General features: G+C 36.0%; 1 protein-coding gene across 9 annotated transcripts in view; it reads right to left on the bottom strand.

The window, feature by feature from the left end:
• Positions 1-23,785, bottom strand: part of TMEM117 (transmembrane protein 117) — a 485,759-nt gene that overhangs the window by 80,894 nt on the left and 381,080 nt on the right. For all 9 annotated transcript variants that reach the window (XM_021092567.1, XM_021092568.1, XM_021092570.1 and 6 more), the window contains one exon: positions 1,978-2,137. In XM_021092567.1, coding sequence (XP_020948226.1) covers positions 1,978-2,137 — 160 coding nt within the window. The remainder of the gene's footprint in view (positions 1-1,977; positions 2,138-23,785) is intronic.

Raw genomic sequence — 23,785 nt, 5'->3', positions numbered from 1 at the left:
CCAAAAATGCTACTGCATTCCTCTTTAATTCTACAGGACACCCTCATAACACAGTAATGCATTTCCCCCTTTTGTTAAGTCAGCTTGGCAGTTACTGTTAATTGTCGCCCAAATGGTCCAAAATGATATATTCCTCATCACGAACTCTCTGTCTTCAGTCACTTGGTACTCTGGCCACTCAGTGAACACACCAGTACTTCACTGACTCTGCATTTTCATGCCATTTTCTTCATGTTGAATTCTTTTCCCTTCCAAATCCTGCTGACTCTGCCTGCATAAATCTTAACTATCTTTCCTTCCTCCCCTCTTTAGTAAGTACTTTTTTGAGTGAGTCCATAACAGCTGCAAATTGTAACATTTTCCCATTCCAAGTCCCTGATTTAGTGAACTGGAAGAATAATTAAAACTACAGAAAGAGAATAGAAAGTGGTGGATGGTAGCAGGAAATCAGGAAATTTATGCTTTCACCTATACTAACTTAAACAAATTAAAAGACAATGGCTTACTTGGCTACTAATACCTTGACTTTAAGATAGGTTTGGAGAGGTGCCAATAGGCCACTTGGCCAAAGTAGATATTTTACATAAGGCCTTATATTATTTTAGGAGGGGTATGAGATGCAAGAAGATAAAAATAACCTCTAAACAAGTAATGAATGACAGTGCTGTATGAGTGCTATAAATTCAATTTTACAAATATCCAGAGGAGGTCCTATAGAAAAAGAAAGACAGATATAGAACCTTGCCATTGCTTCCTTACTTGAAGTCCAGGGCTTTTTTCACTATGCTAAACTATCCCACGGGAAGTTTTAAAAAATACATCAATTTTTAGATGAGACCAAGTATTCAGTTTCATTTTTAAAAGCAATAATATATTTTAAACTGTCATCCATTAAAACAGTAATATCCTCTAGGAACCATCTTGAGCCTCATGCCTGGGCTATGATATATACAAAAAAAATAAAATAAAATAAAACAACAACCACCACAACAAAAAAAACCCATCCACAACAGATTGTTATTCTCTTTTAAAACACTAAAGACTATCTCTTATAAAGGCCTCTCTTTGCCTCTAGAAATGAGAAAAGCAATCTGCTATCTTGTGAAATCTCACATAAATTCAGAACACAATGAAGTTTACTTTCCCTTCAGCAATGGAGCCTTTGTTCTGGTTGACTTATAATGCCTCTGGAGGGGAAGACCCAAGATTGCCTTCTGAAAGGAATAAGAAAATGTCTAGCAAATGGATGGACATTTAATGAACAAGATAAAGTGCCAAGTAATGGTTAATGTCTCTTTCTGCCCTGTTCAAGGAACACCCCTAAAACCCCAAAGCATTCACACCAGAAGATTACATGAGTTGCACTGGATAGCATGATGCTATTGTACAAACAATCTGTTGCTAAGCAGGGCAGAAATATTGTTTACATGAAAATGGAATGATCTCTGGTGAATACTGAAAGAAAGTGATAATTTCCATAACCAGAAAAAGCATCTTTATATGATTTTATTTCCACTGCTCTATAACCCTGAGTTGCTTTGGCATTTGCTTACCTCTGCTTTGTTGGCTTTATATCATCCTCATCTCTGCAGTGTTCCATTTTCTAAACGACAGGTGTCTTTTTGTTTTTTGTTTTTTGTTTTTTTTGGTTTTATTTTTTCTCTGAAGCAGTGGCCAAAACAAAACAAACAAAAAAACCAACAAAAAACCCACAAACACAACCATTCTGTATGGTTTCCAGGAGCCACCCTGTAATAGTCATACAATGAATTTTTGGTGCCCTTCTCATTAAAACCCAATGGGCCTGTCCTCCCAGTAAAATTGCAGAAAATATGATCAGAGAAGGATCCATTAATAGCAACTGTACACTATGCATTTCTCCAGCTTTATGGAGCCTTTCACTGGCTAGTGTTTGTTGTACTGAGAACAAAGCCTGGAATGGCTTCTGTGAGAGGAGGAAAATACAAAGACACTTACCTGCATTACAATAAGGAGGTCAAAGACCAAGATGAAAGAAGCCAGGAAGGCTCTGGAAACTTCATCACTGGGCAAAAATCCCCGATTCAGCTTGTCCCAGCTGATCCAGTCAGTTGTAATGACAAGTACAACCACAGAAGTCAGAGTGAAAAGAACCGTCCTGCAAGGAACAAGACAGCCAGTAAAGAACATTAGGCATAATAATATAGAGTGGAGAATGCATGTGATCTGCTGTATTAAATGTCTACCCCTTGCCAAGTACCTATCCTAAAGCATACTCACCCAAAAGGAAGATGAAAAAAGAAGCAAATTAAGAGCTTTCTTTATACACATTACTATACATAAAATAGATAACTAACAGGGACCTACTGTACAACACAAGGAAATCTAGCCAAAATTCTGTAATAACTTGTATGGGAAAAAAAAGGAATGGCTATAAGCATGACTAATTCACTTTGCTATACACCTTAAACTAATACAACATTACAAGTCAATTATACTCCAATAAAAATTTTTTAAAAATCAATTAGAAGAAGGGATGACAGCATCTTTTCCAAGATTTTCCCTAGAGAACAATAAGGTAATGATTACAGAACAAATAACAGAATATTACAGATAACCTTGGTCAGTGCAATATATGTCCCAAAGAGAGCACTGGTTGCAACTCTCATTACATGTACACATGTATGTTGTTTTACTGAAGGGGGTGAAAAAAATATATACATAAGCTTAAGGCTGATGCGTAACGGGGTCTTTGTGTTCCATTATCATCCTACAAAAGAGGGGCATAGTTAGACTTGGTCCTTTCATCATCCCCTTAGCCTGACGCGCTCCGTAGAGGAACCACCACTTCATGCCAATTGCATGGCCCTTCTCTTCAGAGGGCTCCCATCAGAGGTGGCTTGTGACCTAGGGACTTTCCCAGGTCACACCACGTCTGATCCCCATCCCTCACTACAAGATAACAAGGGGCCTGAGATTTCTCTCTTATATATTTTTCATCCTCTGTAAAATCTTGCATAATTATGTGCAGATGGAGGTCAAAGAATATTTGCAAAAATTGTAGCAATTATCAACTAAGCTTTGTATAAAAATTTAAAAAAATACTTAAATTAGTCTTTAATACTGACATTCAAAGTAAATCTAAAATATGGACAGTGAAAGCACTATCTTTCAGAAAACTGTCCGTAATATAGTTAAGCCTCTGTTTTCACAGCTATCTTTATATCTGTATATTGTTTTGAAATAAAAAAGTGAAAATAAAAGTGAATAAATATTTTGAAAATAATTTTAATGTAAAAGAATAAAGGAAATAGAGAAAAAAAGGAAAAATGGAAGAAAAAATATGGAGGTGAATGATACCATAAAAGAACATACATTCTTTTTTTTTTTTTTTTTTTTTTTTTACACTTTTTCTTTTAGGGACACACCCGCAGCATATGGAAGTTCCCAGGCTAGGGGTCGAATTAGAGCTATAGCTGCCAGCCTACACCACAGCCACAGCAACGCGGGATCTGAGCCATGTCTGTGCCTACACCACAGCTCATGGCAACGCCGGATCCTTAACCCACTGAGTAAGGCCAGGGATCAAACCTGCATCCTCATGGATGCTAATGGGGTTCGTTAACTGCTGAGCCATGAAGGAAATTCTGAACACACATTCATTTTGGCAATTAACTACTTGCTTTTGCCTTTCAGTGTCATAATAATTGACACTTAATAATATGAATCATTATAGAATTCTCTTAATAGTTGAAAAAAATACAAGAATATGAATCATTATAGAATTCTCTTAATAGTTGAGTAAAATACAAATTTCTTCACTAAAATTTTGGATTTCCTTTTCACGACTTTTTATTTGGAACAAGTTGATAAAATGAATTTAATGAACTTCCTTTAGATTAGCAGCCCCCAATAAATAGAACACACACATTTTTTTAATTTAGAAAATAAAAATTTCTAAAAAAAATTACTTATTTTATTAAAATTGCAGACTCTCAAAAGGATTTGACTCATGATCTCTAAAATATAAATTAAAGATTGTCTTTGCTACTGTTTAGAATATCTTTGAGCATTTCCAGAAATTTGATCAGATTAAATGGGCATGGGAGAAATTCTAAATAATTATTAAAATACAACAGAAAAAAACCACAAATATTACACAGTCAAACAAAAGAATAATGGAATTTTAAGCAAATTTTACTCCAGGTTGTCAATTTGTTTGTTTTTGTCTTTTTGAGCTTGGGAAACTTTAAGCAAATTTGAAGGAAATTATCACAATTTCTTCTGTCAAGAAGAATACTATCACAACTTCCATGAAGTGTGTGTGTGTGTGTGTGTGTGTGTGTGTGTGTGTATTATTCTTTGAAGATCCTTTTGATAATAAGGGTATATTTCCTCATCACTCATAAATTTTCCTTTGTGTGTTTCGCAAGGATGTTACGAATATGTATAGTTCTTCAGGATGTACTGTATGAGTGTGCAGGGTGGTAAATGGTTGGGATCCTAATTCTCAAGCTCCCCCTTCTTTGCCTCCCCGCAGTCCTTCACCAGGTCTCCCATGTCCCTCTTATCCAGCACTACAGGGTGAATTCCTGGTGAAATAGGGATACTCCAGCACCTCATTCCAGTTTTATCTCCAGCATCCATTCTACTGGTCTAAGTCTGTGGTTGAAAGGTTAGGACTTTTAGTATCATTCCTGCACTTTCCCCAATAGCTATCTAGAACCCTGTTTATGTGAGGACAGTTGGTTTACATAGAAATTCATATTCTGGAGTTCCCGTCGTGGGACAGTGGTTAACGAATCTGACTAGGAACCATGAGGTTGCAGGTTCGGTCCCTGGCCTTACTCAGTGGGTTAAAGGAGCCGGCGTTGCCGTGACCTGTGGTGTAGCTTGCAGACGCGGCTCGGATCCCGCGTTGCTGTGGCTGTGGTGTAGGCCGGCGGCTGCAGCTCCGATTGGACCCCTAGCCTGGGAACCTCCATATGCTTCAGGAGCGGCCCTAGAAAAGGCAAAAAGACAAAATAAATTAATTAATTAAAAAAAAAGAAATTCATATTCTAATGTTACTTCATTGGTCTAAATGTGTAAACTGATATTGTAAAATTGAATACTAATTGAGTCATGTTTTTAGGTGTCAAAATCTGGGGTTTGGGGATAAATATTTGCTTGAGCAATCATAAACCTCATCTATTACAAGATTTATAAAAGAGTTTTTCTTACTCAGGCTAATAACCTCACTGTGAATAAAGTCATTAAAATTAATCATGAAAACTCTTTGGTAATTAGAACTTATCATAACCTGTTGTAAGAGCTTCCTAAGACCAAATCTGTGCCAACTCACATCTTAGGTGTTTGCTTTATATGATATATTTCATTTATCCAAAATATAATAATACTCTTCCTGAGAGCTTTTCATAGAAATTTTTCTGATTTTATTAAGTACTTCGGCTTTGACAAAGAGTATTGCTTCTGATCTCAAGAAAAAGTTACCGGTAATATTTTATTACTCCAAAGGGATATTAAAGGAGGTATTCTGCCTGATATTTTCTTTTTTCTTTCTTCTTTTTTTTTTTTTTTTTTTGTCTTTTTGCCTTTTCTAGGGCCGCTCCTGAAGCATAGCGGCATATGGAGGTTCCCAGGCTAGGGGTCGAATCAGAGCTGTAGCTGCCGGCCTACACCAGAGCCACAGTAACGCGGGATCCGAGCCGCGTATGTGACCTTCACCATAGCTCACGGCAACACCGGATCCTTAATCCACTGAGCAAGGCCAGGGACCGAACCTGCAACCTCATGGTTCCTAGTCGGATTCGTTAACCACTGCGCCACGACGGCAACTCCCCCGCCTGATATTTAATATTTAGTATACAAAAAGAATAAAAATGGCAACCATTAAATATGAATGTGTACAGAGCACAGAAAAAGCCTAAAATTAAGTCTGAAACAATGGAAAAAATAAAAGGAAAGCAGGGACCAAAATACATTAATTGGTCATTCCACTTCCAAAATTATACTCAGTGCCTTATATAGACATAGATATAGAAGCAAGTGCTTTATTTTTCTGAGCTTGTGGTTTGTTTTTCTGTTGTAAAATTGATAAACTTTACGATGCTATGATAATTCAGTTAAAACACCAGTTTAAAAGAGCCATGACTCAAGTTATACAAAAAGAGTCTCTTTTATGTGAAACCTCTCTGAAGGAAACAGTAATAACGGATTATTTTTACAGGCTTATGCCACTGGTAATGTGTCAGGGATGGGTATAAGAGCTTTACACAAATTAACTAGTATAACATCTCTATTATCATTCCTTCCAATTTACAAGAACAGAAACTGAGTCACAGAAAGTTCAAATAATCGTATCTGAGTTACGGACTTTATACACTGTATGAAATATGTGTTATAAGTTGATTCAAACCCAAGCTGACTCCTGACACTGTGTGTCTCAACCATCATACACATTGAAGCACTTAATTTCACCCTCTTGCTACTACGTCTGTAGCTAAGATTTCACTTATTTTCCATTTTTATTTTAAGTATAATACTGGAAAATTATTATCCAAAAGTACACTGAAAACTAAAACTGACAGGGAATGATTAAAAGGGATATTTTTTCGGCAGTGAAAATGGAACCTCATGGGTGCTAGCCATCAATACAACATACTCAGGTTTTTATTTAACTGATATGGTTGAAAGGATGTTTACTCTGGACCATGATTCTTGGGAGTTCCAGCTTCTTTTTTTAAATAGCATCCAATTAAACAATTATCTGGATTATTTCCTTTCAAGCTGCAGCCAGCACCAGCAGGGCATCCTCGCTCATCAATTCCACTGTCTCTGGTTTCTGGCCATCAGTCAAATGGAAAGAACTCATACATAATTATCAGCTTGAGTGGTTAGTCTCACTTCTCTGTTTTCAAATTTCCAGTTTGTTTGCTGTTCCTCAATTGCTGCTAATTCCTCTTAGATTAATAGGAATTAGAATGTGAGACCAAGAAGGGTGAACAGAGCTTTTCTAATTCAATGCTTCCAATCTCTGGGCTCCTGGGAACCATGGAGTTGCTAAGAAAATGTGAATTATACCTTCACTCTAAGTTGTTGGTAAAGTTAAAAAATAAAATGCTTCCAGGGAGTTCCCTTCGTGGCTCAGCAATTAACAATCCCAACTAGTATCCATGAGGATGTGGGTTTGATCCCTGGCCTCGCTCACTGGGTTAAGGATCTGACGTCACCTTGAGGTGTGGTATGGATTGCAGATGTGGCTCGGATTCCCCGTGGCTGTGGCTGTGGCATAGGCCAGCATCTGTAGCTCTGATTCAACCCCTAGCAGCCTGGGCACTTCCATATGCCATGAGTGCAGACCTAAAAAAAAAAAAGAAAGCAAAACTAAACTAAACTAAAATGCTTCCAGAGAGGTTGGGGACTCAACTCGCGTCACACAGACTGCCAGTGACAGAACTGCCACAAGAACTGACTCTGAGCAAGGACTAGCCCTAGTAAACCACTTAAGCTAAAAATCGGCAGATATGCTAAAAATTTAATATCATCTGGATCTCACCTAGAAACATACTCACTTTATAGCCTACTCGAATATCTATTATATATGGTGATTGGAAACAGAGTAGTGCATTTGGATGAATCAAGATAATTCCCCCAATTGTGGTTTAATTCACAGTCTTAACCATTCTTCCACCCTAATTTTCATATTTTTAAAAATATTGAACTTCTATTTTAAGTAACCAAATTAATTAATACTGCTTTTATTCTCCCATTTATAATGACTTGAGGATAGACATATTGCATAGGCAAACAGTTTGAAAGCAGGAATTAAGTCAAGAGAGAGAACTGACATCAAGCTTAGATTATCCACAGAAGGCTAACTCAGTGTTAAATATCACACAATTTCATTGTGATAGAACCAGGTAACAGGAATATATAAAATCTTCTAACAGACTATAAATTGAGCCAAACAAAATTGCCAACATTTGATCACGTTTTATCCTACTAAAAATATCAATTCCAGGAGTTCCCATCATGGCTCAGCAGAAACAAATCTGACTAGCATCCTTGAGGATGCAGGTTTGATCCTTGGCCTTGCTCAGTAGGTTGAGCATTGCCATGAGCTGTGGTGTCACAGACGTGGCTTGGATCTGGTGTTGCTGTGGCTGTGGTGTAGGCCATCGGCTACAGCTCTGATTCACCCTGTAGCCTGGGAACGTCTGTAAGCCTTGGGTGCGGCCCTAAAGAAAAAAAAAAAGCAATTTCACGTGATTCAACATAATATGCTTCTATGTGTTTTCATGTATTAGCCATTCTTCATGTTCTAAGATGTTTATAATCTTTGATTCCAGTCATGAATAACCTATTCCTTTCTGATCATGCTGTACAATTACTGTAATGGCTAAAGGAAATAAACATAACTTTTATTTCTTTCTACAATACTTGCATTAAAATGTTAGAACTCAATCAGAACAAGTCAGATCGTGTTTCATAATTTCTCATAGCAAAATAAAAATTTGCATATTTTATAAAAATGAAAGGTTTAAGGTTATCACTACAAAAAAAGAATGAATGCCTGGATCAGGATAGCAAATTTAATTTTACAGTTAAGTTAGATATAGTCTCATATTTCAAAGTATTAAATACTTGAAATGAAATGTGACATAGCCACAGACTCTTATATGATTTAATATCATAATTTTTCACTAAGTTGTTTAGAGGGGAAAAAACAATAAGCAGGCATAAATAGAAGAATGCTTTCCTTCGATTTTCATCACAAAACTGAAAGCCAGTTCAGGCAGGTAGTTTCACTCTGAACTCTAATTACCAGCACACAGAAGTCACAGATGGCCATGAGAGAATGCTGACACTTTCCATTTTGCTTGTTTTAATTGTCAATGTGGCCACTGGAACCCTGAGTAAAACAATCAGCACTTGGGCTCTCAGGCCAGTTCATTCTGAAATTCAGGAGTTTACTCAGCACCATAGCCTAGCTGATGAGGTCAAGGTTGCTTCTTAGAAGTCTGTCCTTCCAGTCTCCTCCCTGGGGATCTGGAAGCACCAAGGGCACACAGAGGTAATGCTTGCTAAGGGACCTAGGGAACAAGAACAGCTTCTCCATGTGGCCTTCCTTAAATAAACGCCACTGCCAGTTCTTGGCCAACCTGAACACACTGGTTAAGATGGGATTCCTGTTGGGCATAGGTCACAGCTGCAGCTGGGATCTGATCCCTGGCCAGGAAACTCCCTATGCTGCAGGGCAGCCAAAAAAAAAAAAAAAAAAAAAAAAAAAAAGGGATTTCTGAGAAAGAAAGAAGATGCATTTATTAGCCTATCTTGTTTGTGACTCCATTGGGATCTGGAGTCTGTAAAGGAAATTATTACATTCTAATGTTGTCCATTAAACTATACACTTATGTGTTATTTATCTTATAACTCTCTATAACTTCATGAAGAGAAGTGCCCCGAACATAGCAGGAGTTCAAAAAGCACTGAACAAACGGAAATCAAGAAACAACTTGGTAACTCTTGTTCCTGAAAAGGCATGAAAGAGGTGGCTGAAAAAAACATTTCTGGATAGGGGCCTTTGGCCATGCAGATGGTAATTTATGTGGACAGTGTCCTGGCATCCTAATTTATGTAAACAATGCCCCTTGGGGTTTTGCAGGGTCTAACGATTGCAACTTTATGTGGAGCCCTGAGCATTGGCAATCTTGATATAAGAGGTGGCACATGAATGACCACATTTCTTTTAGTGGCTTGAATTCCTCTACCTATGTCTGACTGAAGTTTGTTTACTTCAGAGATACTTAAAAGCAGCTTATTGATACAGAGCATGGTTAGTCTTGGTCAGGAGAAATCATTTTCGTTTCAATGTGTTTCACAGTTTTAGGTGTAGAGTAAAATATACAAAAACGTATATTTTATTTATTTATTTATTTGTTTCTTTAGGGCCGCACCTGTGATATATGGAGGTTTCCAGGCTAGAGGTTGTATTGGAGCTGTAGCTGCCGGCCAATGCCACAGCAATGGCAATGTGGGATCCAAGCCGCATCTACCACCTACACCACAGTTCTCAGCAACACCAGATCCTTAACCCACTGAGCAAGGTCATGGATCAAACCTGCGTCCTCCTGGATACTAGTAAGGTTCATTACCGCTGAGCCACAATGGGAACTCCTGAAAACATATATTTTGGAAGAAAATACTTGGTAGACAGCAAAGTCCTTACAATTTAAGCTGTGTCATTCATTACTGATTATTAATGACCAGCACATTATAGATATTTGAGAAACAGTATGAATAAATTAATCTATTTAACCAGGTTCAGGAAATACTAACCCCTTACTCTTCACCAAACTCGGATACTTCTACAGTTGATGGTACTTCCTCCAGTGTCTACAGAGCAGAGAAAGAGGCGTGTGCAATGCAAAATTAGGTCGCATGAGCCTAATGGGCTGTTAATCCTCTGTGTCTCTTAGCAAACTCACCAGCCCAATTTTTCTTCCTAGTGAATTACTTTGTACACGCAAATAATTCACTAATCCCATAGAGGGAAACATATGAGATGTACTCTACTAAATCTTAGCCCAGGTATAAACTATTGCCACAGGTTCAGTAATGAAAAGATAAGGCTGTACATAAATGCCCATTAACTACGGATAATGTCAGCAAGAACTATATCTATTGTTTATATAAATAAATAAGAGCTATGATACTCCAAACGTACTTTTGCCTTTAAAAAATGCAAAATATGAAATTTAAGTTAAATATACCACGTTGCATTTTTTCCTATTAAGTTTGTTTTTAAAAAAAAAAAAAAAAAACTCCATAGGATCTCGTGGGGTGAACAGAACAAAAGTATGCTTTGTTTCATTTAAAAAATAGGAATGAGGGAGTTTCTGTTGTGATGCAGTGGAAATGAATCCGACTAATATCCATAAGGATGCGGGTTCGATCCCTAAAGTCGCTCAGTGAGTCAGGGATCTGGTGTTGCTGTGGCTGAGGTGTAGGCTGGCAGCAACAGCTCCGACTCGACCCCTAGCCTGGGAACTTCCACATGCCATGGGTGCAGCTCTAAAAAGCAAAAAAGAAAAAAATTTTAAAATAGGAATGAATTTACATACTGGGTTAAAAATAAAAGACAGATGAATGGATAAAGAAGATGTGGTATATATGCATTTATGTGTATATATATACACAAACACAATGGAATATTACTCAGCCATAAATAAGGATGAAGTAATGCATTTGCAGCAACATGTATGGACATGGAGATTATCATGTTAAGTGAAATAAGTGGAGACAGAGGAAGACAAATATCATATGATATCACTTATATGTAGAATCTAAAAAAGATACTAATGAACTTATTTATTTATGTTTATTATTTATATATTTATGTGAGTCTATTTATTTGTAGATAGACTCACAGACATAGATAACAAACCTATGGTTACCAAAGGAGATAGTGGGGAATGGGGGAGAGATAAATTGGGAGTTTGAGATTAACATATACACAGTCCTATATATAAAGCAGGCAAACAACAAGGACTACTGTATAGCACAGGGAACTCTATTCAATATCTTTTAATAACCTTTAATGGGAAAGAATCTGAAGAAAAATATATATATAACTGAATCACTTTGTTGAAACTAATACAACATTGTAAATTAACTATACTTTAATGAAAAAATAAAGATTCAGGTAAAATTTTGTGACTTTGTTGAAGCCAAGATGTTTACATAAGTAAAACAAACCAAGGAGTATCAACTCAAATATCTCTTGAAGAGGATATATCATCTGGAGACTGTCAATAAAGAAGAATGCTTTCAGAGCCTCCCACAAGAAAGAATCCTTTCAGAGACATTGGGCTCGCTCATGACATAATGGCTGGGAAAGTAGATGTTATGGACATAAAATACTTTTCTTTTATGAAAGACTACAAAGAAGACCACAGGAACATAAAAATTCCCTTAAGTTATACAAAAATATTTAAAAGAAATCATGTCATGTCACGATGGGAGATCAAAAAATTTGTGTATTAGGATTCATAAGGGATACACTTCATTCTTGAATTCTAATGACAAAATTTTAAAAAACATCTAAAGATTTATTATCGCAGATATATTTTATTTTCTCTTGGGAAACTGTGAGGAATCTTTGATATATTTATAAATAATTCAGAACAAACTAGAAATAAAAAAAAAAACACCACCTCACTCAAAATAGGGGAAAAAGTATGTCAGCACTAGTGATCAGAGGACCAATTTATAAGTTTGATTTAATTAATACTAGATTGTTGACATTTCATTTCATCTCATTTTTTCCTTTTCAGAGCCACACCTGCGGTATATAGAAGTTCCCAGGCTAGAGGTCCAGTGGAAGCTGTGGCTGTCAGCCTATGCCACAGCCATAGCAATGCAGGATCTGAGCTATGTCAATGACCTATATCATGGCTTAAGGCAACACCGGCTCCTTAACCCACTGAGTGAGGCCAGGAATTGAACCTGCATCCTCATGGATACTAGTCGGTTTCTTAAATCGCTGAGTCTCAACAGGAACTGCTATTGACATTTTAAAGGGAGATCATCCGCCTTGTCTGGGTCAATCCAGTGGAGAATTTTGTAGCTGTGGAAAAGTGAAATATCATCAAGAATTTAGAAAGCGTCTTGAAAGAAAGTGCTATTTCAGGTAATATACAAGACTGAAAAGCAATATTGCTTTTTGAATGCGAAAGGCATGTTGTAATGCATGGGGGGACACAGAGAATTCAACCAACATTTGTGGAGCATCTACACTGCCAAAGGCACAGAGCTAAACTGAAGAGACACAGGAATGATCTCTGTCCTTAAGGAAACTGTCACCAGCTAAAGGCTGACAATGTATACAAAACAATCATACCCAAAGTGAAGCAAAAACCATGGTGCTAATTGAAGTTTCCAGGGATATATCTGATTTGTTTTAAGGCAGGTATGAGGAATAAGTGGGAGGTTTAATGAAATTATACCTAAAAAATGAGTACATTTCAATAGAAGAACAGATATTGCAAGCCAAAGATAAATTTGAAAGAAAATATGGAAATGGTAGGGGGTGACAGTGACACTTGAGGGGAAAGGGGCAGATGTTTCCAAAGTTTCTACCCTGTGTGACTAAAAGGATTATGAAATCCATAACTGAAGTGAGAAAAATGAAATAAAGCAGGAATGAAATATCCTGTTTTGGATACATTGTTGAGCTTAAGGGGCTGGTAGAACATCTATACAGGAATGAACAAGAGTCAGCTGGAGATAGGGATGCCGGCCAAGGAAAGATTAGGCCCTGAATTTTGATTCATTCGAATACACGTAATTATTAAAGACATGAAGATGAATAAGACTTTTCAGTTAAAAATATAAAAATGAAATAAAAGAGTAGAAAAAATCAAGGAAAAAGTCTTCAAAACTTGTATCTTTCTATAATACATCCAGAGAAGGCCAGAAGTTGACAAGGCCAGACACACATGACATGATATATGAACAAACCCCAAATAAAACAATATTAGAGAAACCAGGAAGAAAGACGATTTCAAAAATGAACTTGTGGGAGTTTCTGCTGTGGCTCAATGGGATCAGCAGTGCCTTTGGAGCCCTGGGACACAGGTTCTATCCTTGACCCCAGCACAGTGGGTTAAGGACCTGGTGTTTTCCACAGCCATAGCATAGGCCACAACTGCAGCTCACATCTGATCCCTGGCCCAAGAACTCCACATGCTGTGGAGAAGCTAAAAAATTTAAAGAAAGAAAAAAAAAGATTGAATTATTTGTGGTCAAACCCCCAAAACACTACATAGAAGTTTTAGGGGATAAAGACTGAAGATGGACCAATGTCGAGGACACTTCTTTAACACAAGACTCCTTTGAAAACTGCAAAATTGGATGTAAATATAGTTTTAGTTATTTTCTCTGTAAACTAAGTTATGTGCCTAATTTGGGTTCTGCTTCCAGGATCTCTACAAGCAAAGAGCAAGGGACAAATGAGGAAATTATTTGGTCAATCCATTGAAAACCACTTGGCTGCAATTAGCCAAGTAATAGACAATTTCATTAGAGTTTACCCATGTATCTCAAGCAAAATCATTCACTGTTTTGCAGGATGGCTTCAGTCCTGGAGGGAAGTGAAAGCACTGACTGAGAATGCATAGAGAGCAGACACCAGTAGGAATGTATGAATGATATGGTTCTGATACAGAGGATATATATAAAATACACTTGAAAGTAAAATTAATACAATGTATACTAAACTTGGATGATGTTTATAGAAATAGGGAAGTTGGAAAGAAAGTTGGTTTGAGAATAGATTATAAGATGGCTATTCAGAGAGCTGCAGAAACCTACCTTCCCTGGTAGTCCCCTGGGTCCTGGGAACAGGTGATCTTCTAAGATGACCCCCAATGATCCTCGCCCTTGTACAATCTCCTCCCCTTGAGTTTGGGCAGAACCTATGAATACTGTAGGCTATCATTCCTGTGATGATGTTACTTTCTATGTCAAAAGAGATTCTGGAAGATTTCATGCAGATTACTAAGCAGTTAGCCTTGGTTAATCAAATGAGAAGTGATCTGCATGGTCCTAACCAATCAAAAGAGCAGAGCATTTTCTCTGTGAAAGGGGTTCTCCTTGATTGAGATGGAGGAGGTCACGGGACAAGAATGTGAATGACCCTCCAGGAGCTGAAAGCAGCCTGGCAGACAGCAAGAAAATAGGGTTGGCAGTCCTATAACTACAAGGAACTGAAATCTGCCAACAACAGAAATGAGCTCGGAAAGAACCTTTTGTACTGGATGAGAAAGTAGTTAGCTGACAACATGACTTAAGAAGCCTGAGCAGAGAATTCAGCCACATCTTGCCAGACTTCTGATCTGCAGAACTGCAAGATAATAAATGAGTTTTTTTTTTCTTTTTTTTAAGACACTACGTTGGTGGTCCTTTGTTACATAGCAATAGAAAACTAATACAGCTCTAGAAATTTAGGATTCTTGGGATCTTAAAATTATTGCTTATTGGAAAAATCTCCAAGCCAGATATAAAAAAAGAAATGCTTAGCTCTTGAAACTTGAGATAATTAAGATCAATTAAAATCGTTACCTGTTCGAGCTGGAAAATAAACCCAGGCTTCTGTGGAACATCTATTCACAATGCTCACTAAATTAGAAAACCAAAATTAGCCTTAAAAGAAAATTTGGTCCAGCTACTTGTCTCCAAGTGCATAAGTAATTATACAGGGAAGGCTCTATCTATGTCTTTTAAAATTTAACAAGAAAGAACGATGCTTTCAAAGCGCATCCAAGCATATTAAAATGCCACCTAATAACTAAATGCAATTTCTCTTGGTTAAATTTAACTACTCTTATTCTAGAAGATTATTAGTCAGGAGCTACTCCATGAGAAAAACTCTTCACATATTTAAAAAGAAAACTTTGTCAAAGGAAAGAGAAGAACTGGCTTCTGGTCATGGGTCATAGTGTTTTCTTATATGTGCTCAGAAGAATCAGTTACTCTCAGGCTTAATTTCTTATCTCTGAAATGATGAGAATGATCATGACAATGATGAAGAAGAACAAGTAGATGACAGTGATAACAGTTATAAGGTATTAGGTGGCTATAATTATATTATTGTATGGATATACTCAATACTCAAATGAATCCTGTGAAGGTAAACGGTATTCCTCACCCCATGTGGCATAAGAAATTAAGTAACTTGTCCAAGGTCACAAAGCTATTAAATACAGAGCTTAGATTTAAACCCATGTGTCTCTGACCCCAAGGGCAAGCTCTTAGCCACTATGTTATTCTGACTTACTTATAAATGAGGTTGTGAGGATTGAATAACGTATGTGAGATAACTGAACATTTCAAACATTGCTTTTATGTTTAAAAGGCAATAATTCAATCATTCTTTAGTTGTATTTCTCCAAGTTATTCAATAGGTATTCAAGGATAAAGCTGCTACAAGTTATCTCTCTCAAGGAGTTGAGGTTTTCTTTCAAAAATATAACGTGTGTTTTTTTAATTAGAGATGATACACATACACAAACCCTTAGTTTTCACTGGTGATAATTTTCTCTGCTTTGTTTGGTAGCATTAAGTGATAAAAGGACCACCCACTCTGGAGCTGGCGGTGCACTTGCACAGGCACAGAAATATCTGATTTGGTCTAATGGGGTCTTGGAAAGTATCATCCATTAACTTGGTGAAATTAGGTGATTTTCAAAAATTATCATCATATTACGATTAATTTCAAAACCATTTAAATGATCTGAGGTGTCGGAGTCTCTGTTAAGTAGTTCACAAAGGGAGGTGTTTTTTTTTTCTTTTTACATCCAAGGCATGTGGAAGTTCCCAGGTGGGCTAGGGGTCAAATTGGAGCTGCAGCTGTCAGCCTACTCCACAGCCACAGCAACATGGACCTATGCCACAGCTTGGGGAAACACCAGAACCTTAACCCACTGAGTGATGCCAGGGATTGAACCCACAACCTCATGGATACTAGTCAGATTCTTAACCCACTGAATCACTACAGGAACTCCGGGACTTTTTTTTTTTTTTAAGTAAATAAAATGTGGGTGAACTAAACTTATCTAGTTAAAAATTGTGCATTTTATTTAGTCTTCTGGCCTCATTCCTTACAGCTACAGTTGAGGAATTTAGCTCTCTGAAACCATTCATTACTCACCTAAGAACAAAGGGCCCTAGGGCCATTCTGCCTTCCTTTTCAGTTAGGGATTTTAGAAGGTCAAAGACTGGCTCATCCTCCTTTTTCTTCACTTTCACTGCAAGATGTTTATACTCTTTGACACTGGTGATGTCATATGAATTTAACTGTGTGTTTGGTAACAAGATTTTGGGATGGCTTGAGTAAGCACTATTACAACACATTGGATGGGAGCTTTCAAAAGATATGTCAAACCCCTACCTTATTATGCTTGTGATATAGTCCAAACCCCTTGTTATAGGATATAGGGGGCTAAAATGTGGGTACCAGCTGGTGAGGACTCTTTCTCCCTCTATCATTCCCTTTCCAAACCCTGGAAAGATCACAATCAAGGGGAAGTGAGATATATATAGGTGGGGGATGGGGCGGGCTGCCAGACAGTTGAAGCTTAGCTACAGAACATGACAGAGAGAGAGAAAAAAAACCTGAACCATAAAAAAGAACGAAATAATGCCATTTGCAGCAACATGGATGGAACTAGAGATTATCATGCTAAGTGAAGTAAGTCAGAAAGAGAAAGACAAATATCAAATGCTATCATTTACACATGGAATCTAAAAAAATGATACACGTGAACTTATTTACAAAACAGAAACAGACTCACAAACATAAAAAACAAACTTATGGTTACCAAAGGGGAAAGGGGGTGGTGGAAGGATAAATTAGGGGTTTGGGATTATCAGATACAAATTACTATATATAAAATAAATAATAAGGTGATATTACATAGCACAGGGAACTATATTCAATATCCTGGAATAAACCATAATGGAAAAGAATACAAAAAATAATATATATCTTTATCACTTTGCTGTATACCAGAAACTAACACAATATTGCAAATCAACTGTTATACTTCAGTAAAAAATTTCAAAAAGAGAGGAAAATAGAGAAATAAAACAAACAAAAAAAGTAAAGAAAATTAGGTTTTTTTTAATTCCATCTTTCTAGTACTTAAATGTAAGACTTTTGATCCTAAAAAGCTTTTCTGAACCTATCTTTTCAATTAGCCTTAACCTATGCTTTGCTTTTCCAAATAAGCCATGAGCGGACTCCAGTGAATGTCTGTGCCAAATCTCAAATTCTTAAACGATTATACTTATTAGGGAAGTTTATAATCTTTACCTTTTCTACCACTAGCCTCTTCTGTAGTGGTGCAGTAATGGACTTTTAGCAAGTATGAAACCCCCAACTAGCTGAAAATTAAGAAACCAAATAAAGTTTTTAGGCAGATTCTTGGATATTTAAAGATAAACATCTTTTACATCAAGATGATAAACTGATTTCTTTTGTTAACCAGTCCAAGTCCTGTTGATGTTTTAATAATATAAAAAGAAATAAATCCATAGCGCAAGGAGAACATGAGTGAGAGATTTTGATGAATTTCCCGAAGACGAAGATAATTGGATTTGGACGTATGTGACACAAAGTGAAAGCAGGAGCACAGGCATGTACAAAGGCTTCCTGGAGCCGTCTTCACTGCAGTGGGCATTCCAGAGACATGCAAAGTGAGGAGACGGGTCCTACTGTAAAGGGAACTATATCCAAACTCTTGGGAGGGAACATGATGGAAGATGGCATGAGAAAAAAGAATGTACACATGTTTATACACACACACACACACACACACACATATACACATTCCCTAGGTCCCTTTGCTGTATAGTAGAAATTGCCACAAAACTTTAAACCAGCTATACTTTAATAAAAAATTAAAATAAAAATACAAAAAGAAAAGCAGGAGGGGAAGTGCAGTGGGAATAAGGCTAGTATAACTGTCTTTAGCCTATTCTCTTACTATCCACGATTTTGGGCAGCTGTTTGAGTATGAAAACAGATAATACATCTGATATTGGTTCTGGTTATATGGTTTTCACTAAATGTCACATTTAATTGCATGACCAGTCATATTATTTTATTCTTCAGTGAATCAAATTTAAAAATATAACATATAGGAGTTCCCGTCACGGCTCAGTGGTTAACGAATCTGACTAGGAACCATGAGGTTGCAGGTTCAATCTGTGGCCTCGCTCAGAGGGTTAAGGATCTGGCATTGCCATGAGCTGTGGTGTAGGTTGTAGACGCGGCTCGGATCCGGCATTGCTGTGGCTCTGGCGTAGGCCGGTGGCTACAGCTCTGATTAGACCCCTAGCCTGGGAATCTCCACATGCCAGGGGTGTGGCCCTAGAAAAGATGAAAGGACAAAAACAAAAAAACCCAAAAAAACCCAAAAAACACAAAAATATGTAATTTAAAAACCCTTAGTGGGTTTACAAATGTTGGACTGAATCAATAGACAAAACATGGAAGGCAATTAATGTTTCTTCCTATGACAGAAGGAATAATTAACCTCAACAATGTAAAAAAAAATATATATATAGAAGTTTGGAGGGTGTGGAAGGGCAAAATGTAGAGAGAAATATGGAACCATTATTTAAAGGCAAGAAATAGAAGAACTAAAATTGAGAAAATAAATAAGAAATAATGCAAAGAGTGGGCTGGAGGGGCATTAAAAGGTAGTATTAGGGTAGATTTCCCATTTTTGATAGTTTGTTGTTATTTGCTACTACTTAAAGTTGATACATTAAAAAATAGAGTAATCAAATTATTTAGGATTATGAAAATGTGAAGAACCTAATACAGGAAGAGTTTGAAGTACTCTGGGGAACAATAATAGTTTTGAAGTTTTGTTTTTACTATAATGTATGTATCACTTATTGAATAATAAAAATACCACATAACAAACCTCAAAGTCACTCTATGTTACATATCAGACAATGGAGGCAGAAGAAACTTGTCTGGGTATCAGATCTCCATAAAGTTATTATTATATAACATAGGAGAAAGTTTCCCAATTCATTTAATAAGACTGACAAAGATAGTAACAGAAAGAAAATTATGGGTCTCCCTTAATATAAAATGGTCCTCTTACTAATTAAAGCTTGAGGAAATTAAATTTAAAACCACAAAGATATACTGCCATACACTTACTAGTTTGACAAAAATGTAAGTCTGAGAATCTGAGAATAACAAGTATTGATGACACTGTGGAGCAGTGTGAGGTGAATTACAGCATTAAAAATGTTATGATCACTTTGGAAAACTATTTAGTACTATGTAATACAATTGAAAAAGCACATACCATATGAGCCACTTATGGATATATACACTAAAGAAATTCTTGCATGTCACACTGGAATTTTTCTACCATTATTGATCAGAACGATAGCTGGAAAAGCAACACTAATGCAATGGATGCATAAATTGCCTTGCATTAATGCAAAGAAATACTTACCCTGATGAAAATTAATAACTCTCAGTTGCACCAACAACATAAACTCACAGTTGTAATGTTGAGTGAAAAAAGCAAGATGTAAAAGAATATATGCATTCACATAAAATTCAAAAATGAATAATTCATTATATATTATTTAGGGGTGCAAGTTATAGTTGGTAAAACTATCAAGAAAACCAAGTAAATCAGTATTACAAAATATAAATTCTGGTTAACTTAATCTGTTTACCTTACAGAGTAAAGAACTACAATCTAGAGTCCTTATATTTATTTCTTGACCTAAGTAGTGGGTACTTGAGAGCTAAAGTGAAACAGCAGATAGATAGATAGATAGATAGATAGATAGATAGATAGGGAGACAGGAAGTCTCAATATTGTCAAGATGTCAGTTTTCTTTAAATTGGTCTAAAGATTCAACACAATCCTAATCAAGATTCTAGCAAGTTACTTTGAGAATATCAACAAACTGATTCTAAAGGTTATACAGAAAGACAAAAAATCCAGAATAGCCAACAAGATATTAAGGAGAATCAAATCAGATCATGAACTCAAGTCTTACTATTAATTTATAGTAATAAAGATATGATGAAAGCATAGATAAGATATGATGAAAGTACAGACAAATTGATTAAGGTGACAAAATAGCCCAGAAACAAATACAAACAAATACAGTCAATGATTTTTGACAAAGGAGCAAAAGAAATCCAATGGAGAAAATGGTGGATATAAATCCTACTATACCTCCAATTACATTAAACATAAATAGATTAAATGCTCAAATCAAAAGGGAGAGTTTGACAGAATGGATTTTTAAAAATATACAGCATCTATAAGAGAAATATTATAGATTTCAAGACACAAACACTTTGAAAGTAAAAGTATGCAAAAAAGCACAAAATAATGCCATTTGCAGCAACATGGATGCAATTAGAGATTCTCATATAAAGTGAAGTAAATCAGACAGAAAAAGACAAATACCATATGATATCACTTATATGTGGAATCTAAAATATGGCACAAATGAACCTACCTACAGAACAGAAACAGACTCACACAGACATGGAGAACAAATTTGTGGTTGCCAAGAGGGAGGGGGAGGGAGTCGGATGGACTGGAAGTTTGGGTTTAGTTAGACGCAAACTATTACAATGAGGTCTACTGTATAACACAGCGAACTATATCTAATCTCTTGAAATAGAACATGATGGAATATAATATGAGAAAAAGAATCTATATATCTATGGATATGGCTGGGTCACTGCTGTACAGCAGAAATTAATACAACATTGTAAATAAACTATACTTTAGTAAAAAAAAAAAAGCTTAAAAAATTAAAAAGAATGAAAGAGAAGATACCACTGAAGATGAAGATTCTGGAGACATAAAAAGATCATAAGGAAAAACTATGAAAATTAAATTCAATAACCTAGCCAAATGGACAAATTTATTTGAAAACATAAACTACCAAAACCAAGAAGAAGAAGAAATAGTAAACCTAAATAGACTTATACAAACCAACATAATTGTATTCATAATCCAAAATCCTCCTGCAGAGAAATTCCTGGCCAGATAACATTCTTGAAGAACTGTGCTAAACTTTTAAGGAACAATTAACAATCTTACACATTCTAAAACAAGAAAAGAGAGAGAAGAAATTTTGCCATTTGCAACAATATAAACAGACCTGGAGAGTATTATGCTTAGTGAAATAAGTCAAAGAAAGACAAATACTATATGTTACCATTTATATGTGGAATATGAAAAATAAAACAAGGAAATGAATATTTTTAAAAGTATGTAAAAAGATACATCACAGAAACTAACCAAAAGAGAGCTGGAGTGGCTATACTAATGTCAGACAAATAGAGTTTAGAATAAATTGTTCCCAGAGGTAAAGTAGATTATTTAATGATAAAAAGTCAATCTATTAGGCAATTATAACAATTATAAAACACATATGAACCTAAAAACAGAGCCCCCAAAATACAGCAAACAAAACTGACAGAATTAAAAGGAGAAATAGGTAATTCAATGATAACATTTGGAAGTGCCAACACTTCACTTTCCTCAAAGGATTGTGCCACTAGACTTAATGCCAGCAAACAAAAGCAATACTTGAACAGTACTATAAATTAAATGGGCCTAACAGACATGCACAGAATATTATACCTAAGAAAAGCAGAATATGCATTTTCAAGTGCCCACTAAACATTCTGCAGGGTAGACCATATGTTGGGCCATAAAACAAGTCTCAATAATTTTGAAGAGGCTGATGTAAAAACAAAGTGTATTCTCTGGCCACAATGGAATTATATCAGACAAAAACATCAAAAGGAAATTTGGGGAAATCAAAAATATGTAGAAAAAACAACACATTCTTAAATAGTCAATGGATCAAAGAATAAATTGCAAGGGAAATTAGGAAATATTTTAAAATGAATTAAAAAAATCACAACAAATAAGATCTTATGGGATATGCTATTTAGAAGAAAAGTTGCAGCTGTAAATACCTATATTAAAAAAGACAATCTCAAATGAGTAACTTAACCTTATGTCTTAGGAATTCAGAAAAAGTAGAGCAAGCTAAAACCAAAGCACGAAATGAAGGAAAATGTTAAGAAAGACAGCCAACTGAGGACTAGATAAATAAAATGTGTTTTATCATATATAGAATATTACTTGGCAATAAGATAGAATAAATATTAATAAATGCTATACCATAAAAAAACCTCAAAAATATTATGGTAAGTAAAAGAAACCAGTCGCAAAGACTACATATTATATAGTTTCATTTATAAGAAATATCCAGAATAAGTAAAATATAGTAAACATAACATACATTGAGGATTCCCACGGGAAAGAAGAAATGAGGAGCAACTAATTAATGAGTACCAGATTTTCTTTGCTGTGATGAAAATGTTTTGGAACTAAATAGAGGTGGTAGTTATACATTATATATGTACCAAATGTCACTGACGTGTATATTTTAAAACTGTTAATTTATGTCAATTTCACTTCAAAAAAAAAAAAACCATAAAGGTTGAAAAAAGACAAAAGCATATCCTGAATTTGTTCACTTGTCTCCTTGTCCACTGTTTACTCTCTAGCCTAAGGCACTGTCCTCGCTCACCTGAACTACATGGACAGGCTTAATTATCACTTAGAGTTTTTGACTCCCTGTGATAAATGCTGCACAGAGCAACCAAAGGGACCTTTTAAAAATAATCCGGGTTGTATCACTCACTTCCTCCAATGATTTCACTTGGAATGAAACCCGAACACCCTACCTTGGACCTACATGATGTCACCTTGTTCCCATATCCAGTGTCATCTGGTACCATTTTCTCTGGCCTTTCCCGTATTTGCGGATCACACCAAGTTTCTCCTGGCTGTGCAGCTTCTGTATTTCTGTTCCTTCTTTGCTGGTTATCATATAGTGTTCAGCTTAAACCTCAGATGAGGGTTCTCAATCAAAAACAGCTACCTAAGCATTCTTTTTCATGTCATTTTATCTTACTTCCAATAAGCAACCTTTTTTCTATTTTTTTCTCTTGCTTGTTTTCTATTTGTTTGCTCATCATCTACTATCCCCAAACACATTTTCTGCAATCATACTGTTTGGTTTCTAATTCCAGCTTTGTTACTTTTGGGATAACTAATATTATCTGTATATAACTCATAAGGCTATTGTGAAGATTAAATGTAGCAATGTTTATAGAATGCTTAAATAATTCCTAGCTTTAAAATGTAACTATGGT

The sequence above is a fragment of the Sus scrofa genome, chromosome 5 (assembly GCF_000003025.6).
Source record: "Sus scrofa isolate TJ Tabasco breed Duroc chromosome 5, Sscrofa11.1, whole genome shotgun sequence".
Lineage (NCBI taxonomy): Eukaryota > Metazoa > Chordata > Mammalia > Artiodactyla > Suidae > Sus > Sus scrofa.
Note: the sequence above shows the minus strand (reverse complement) of the source record. Positions and strands in the feature narration are given on the sequence as shown.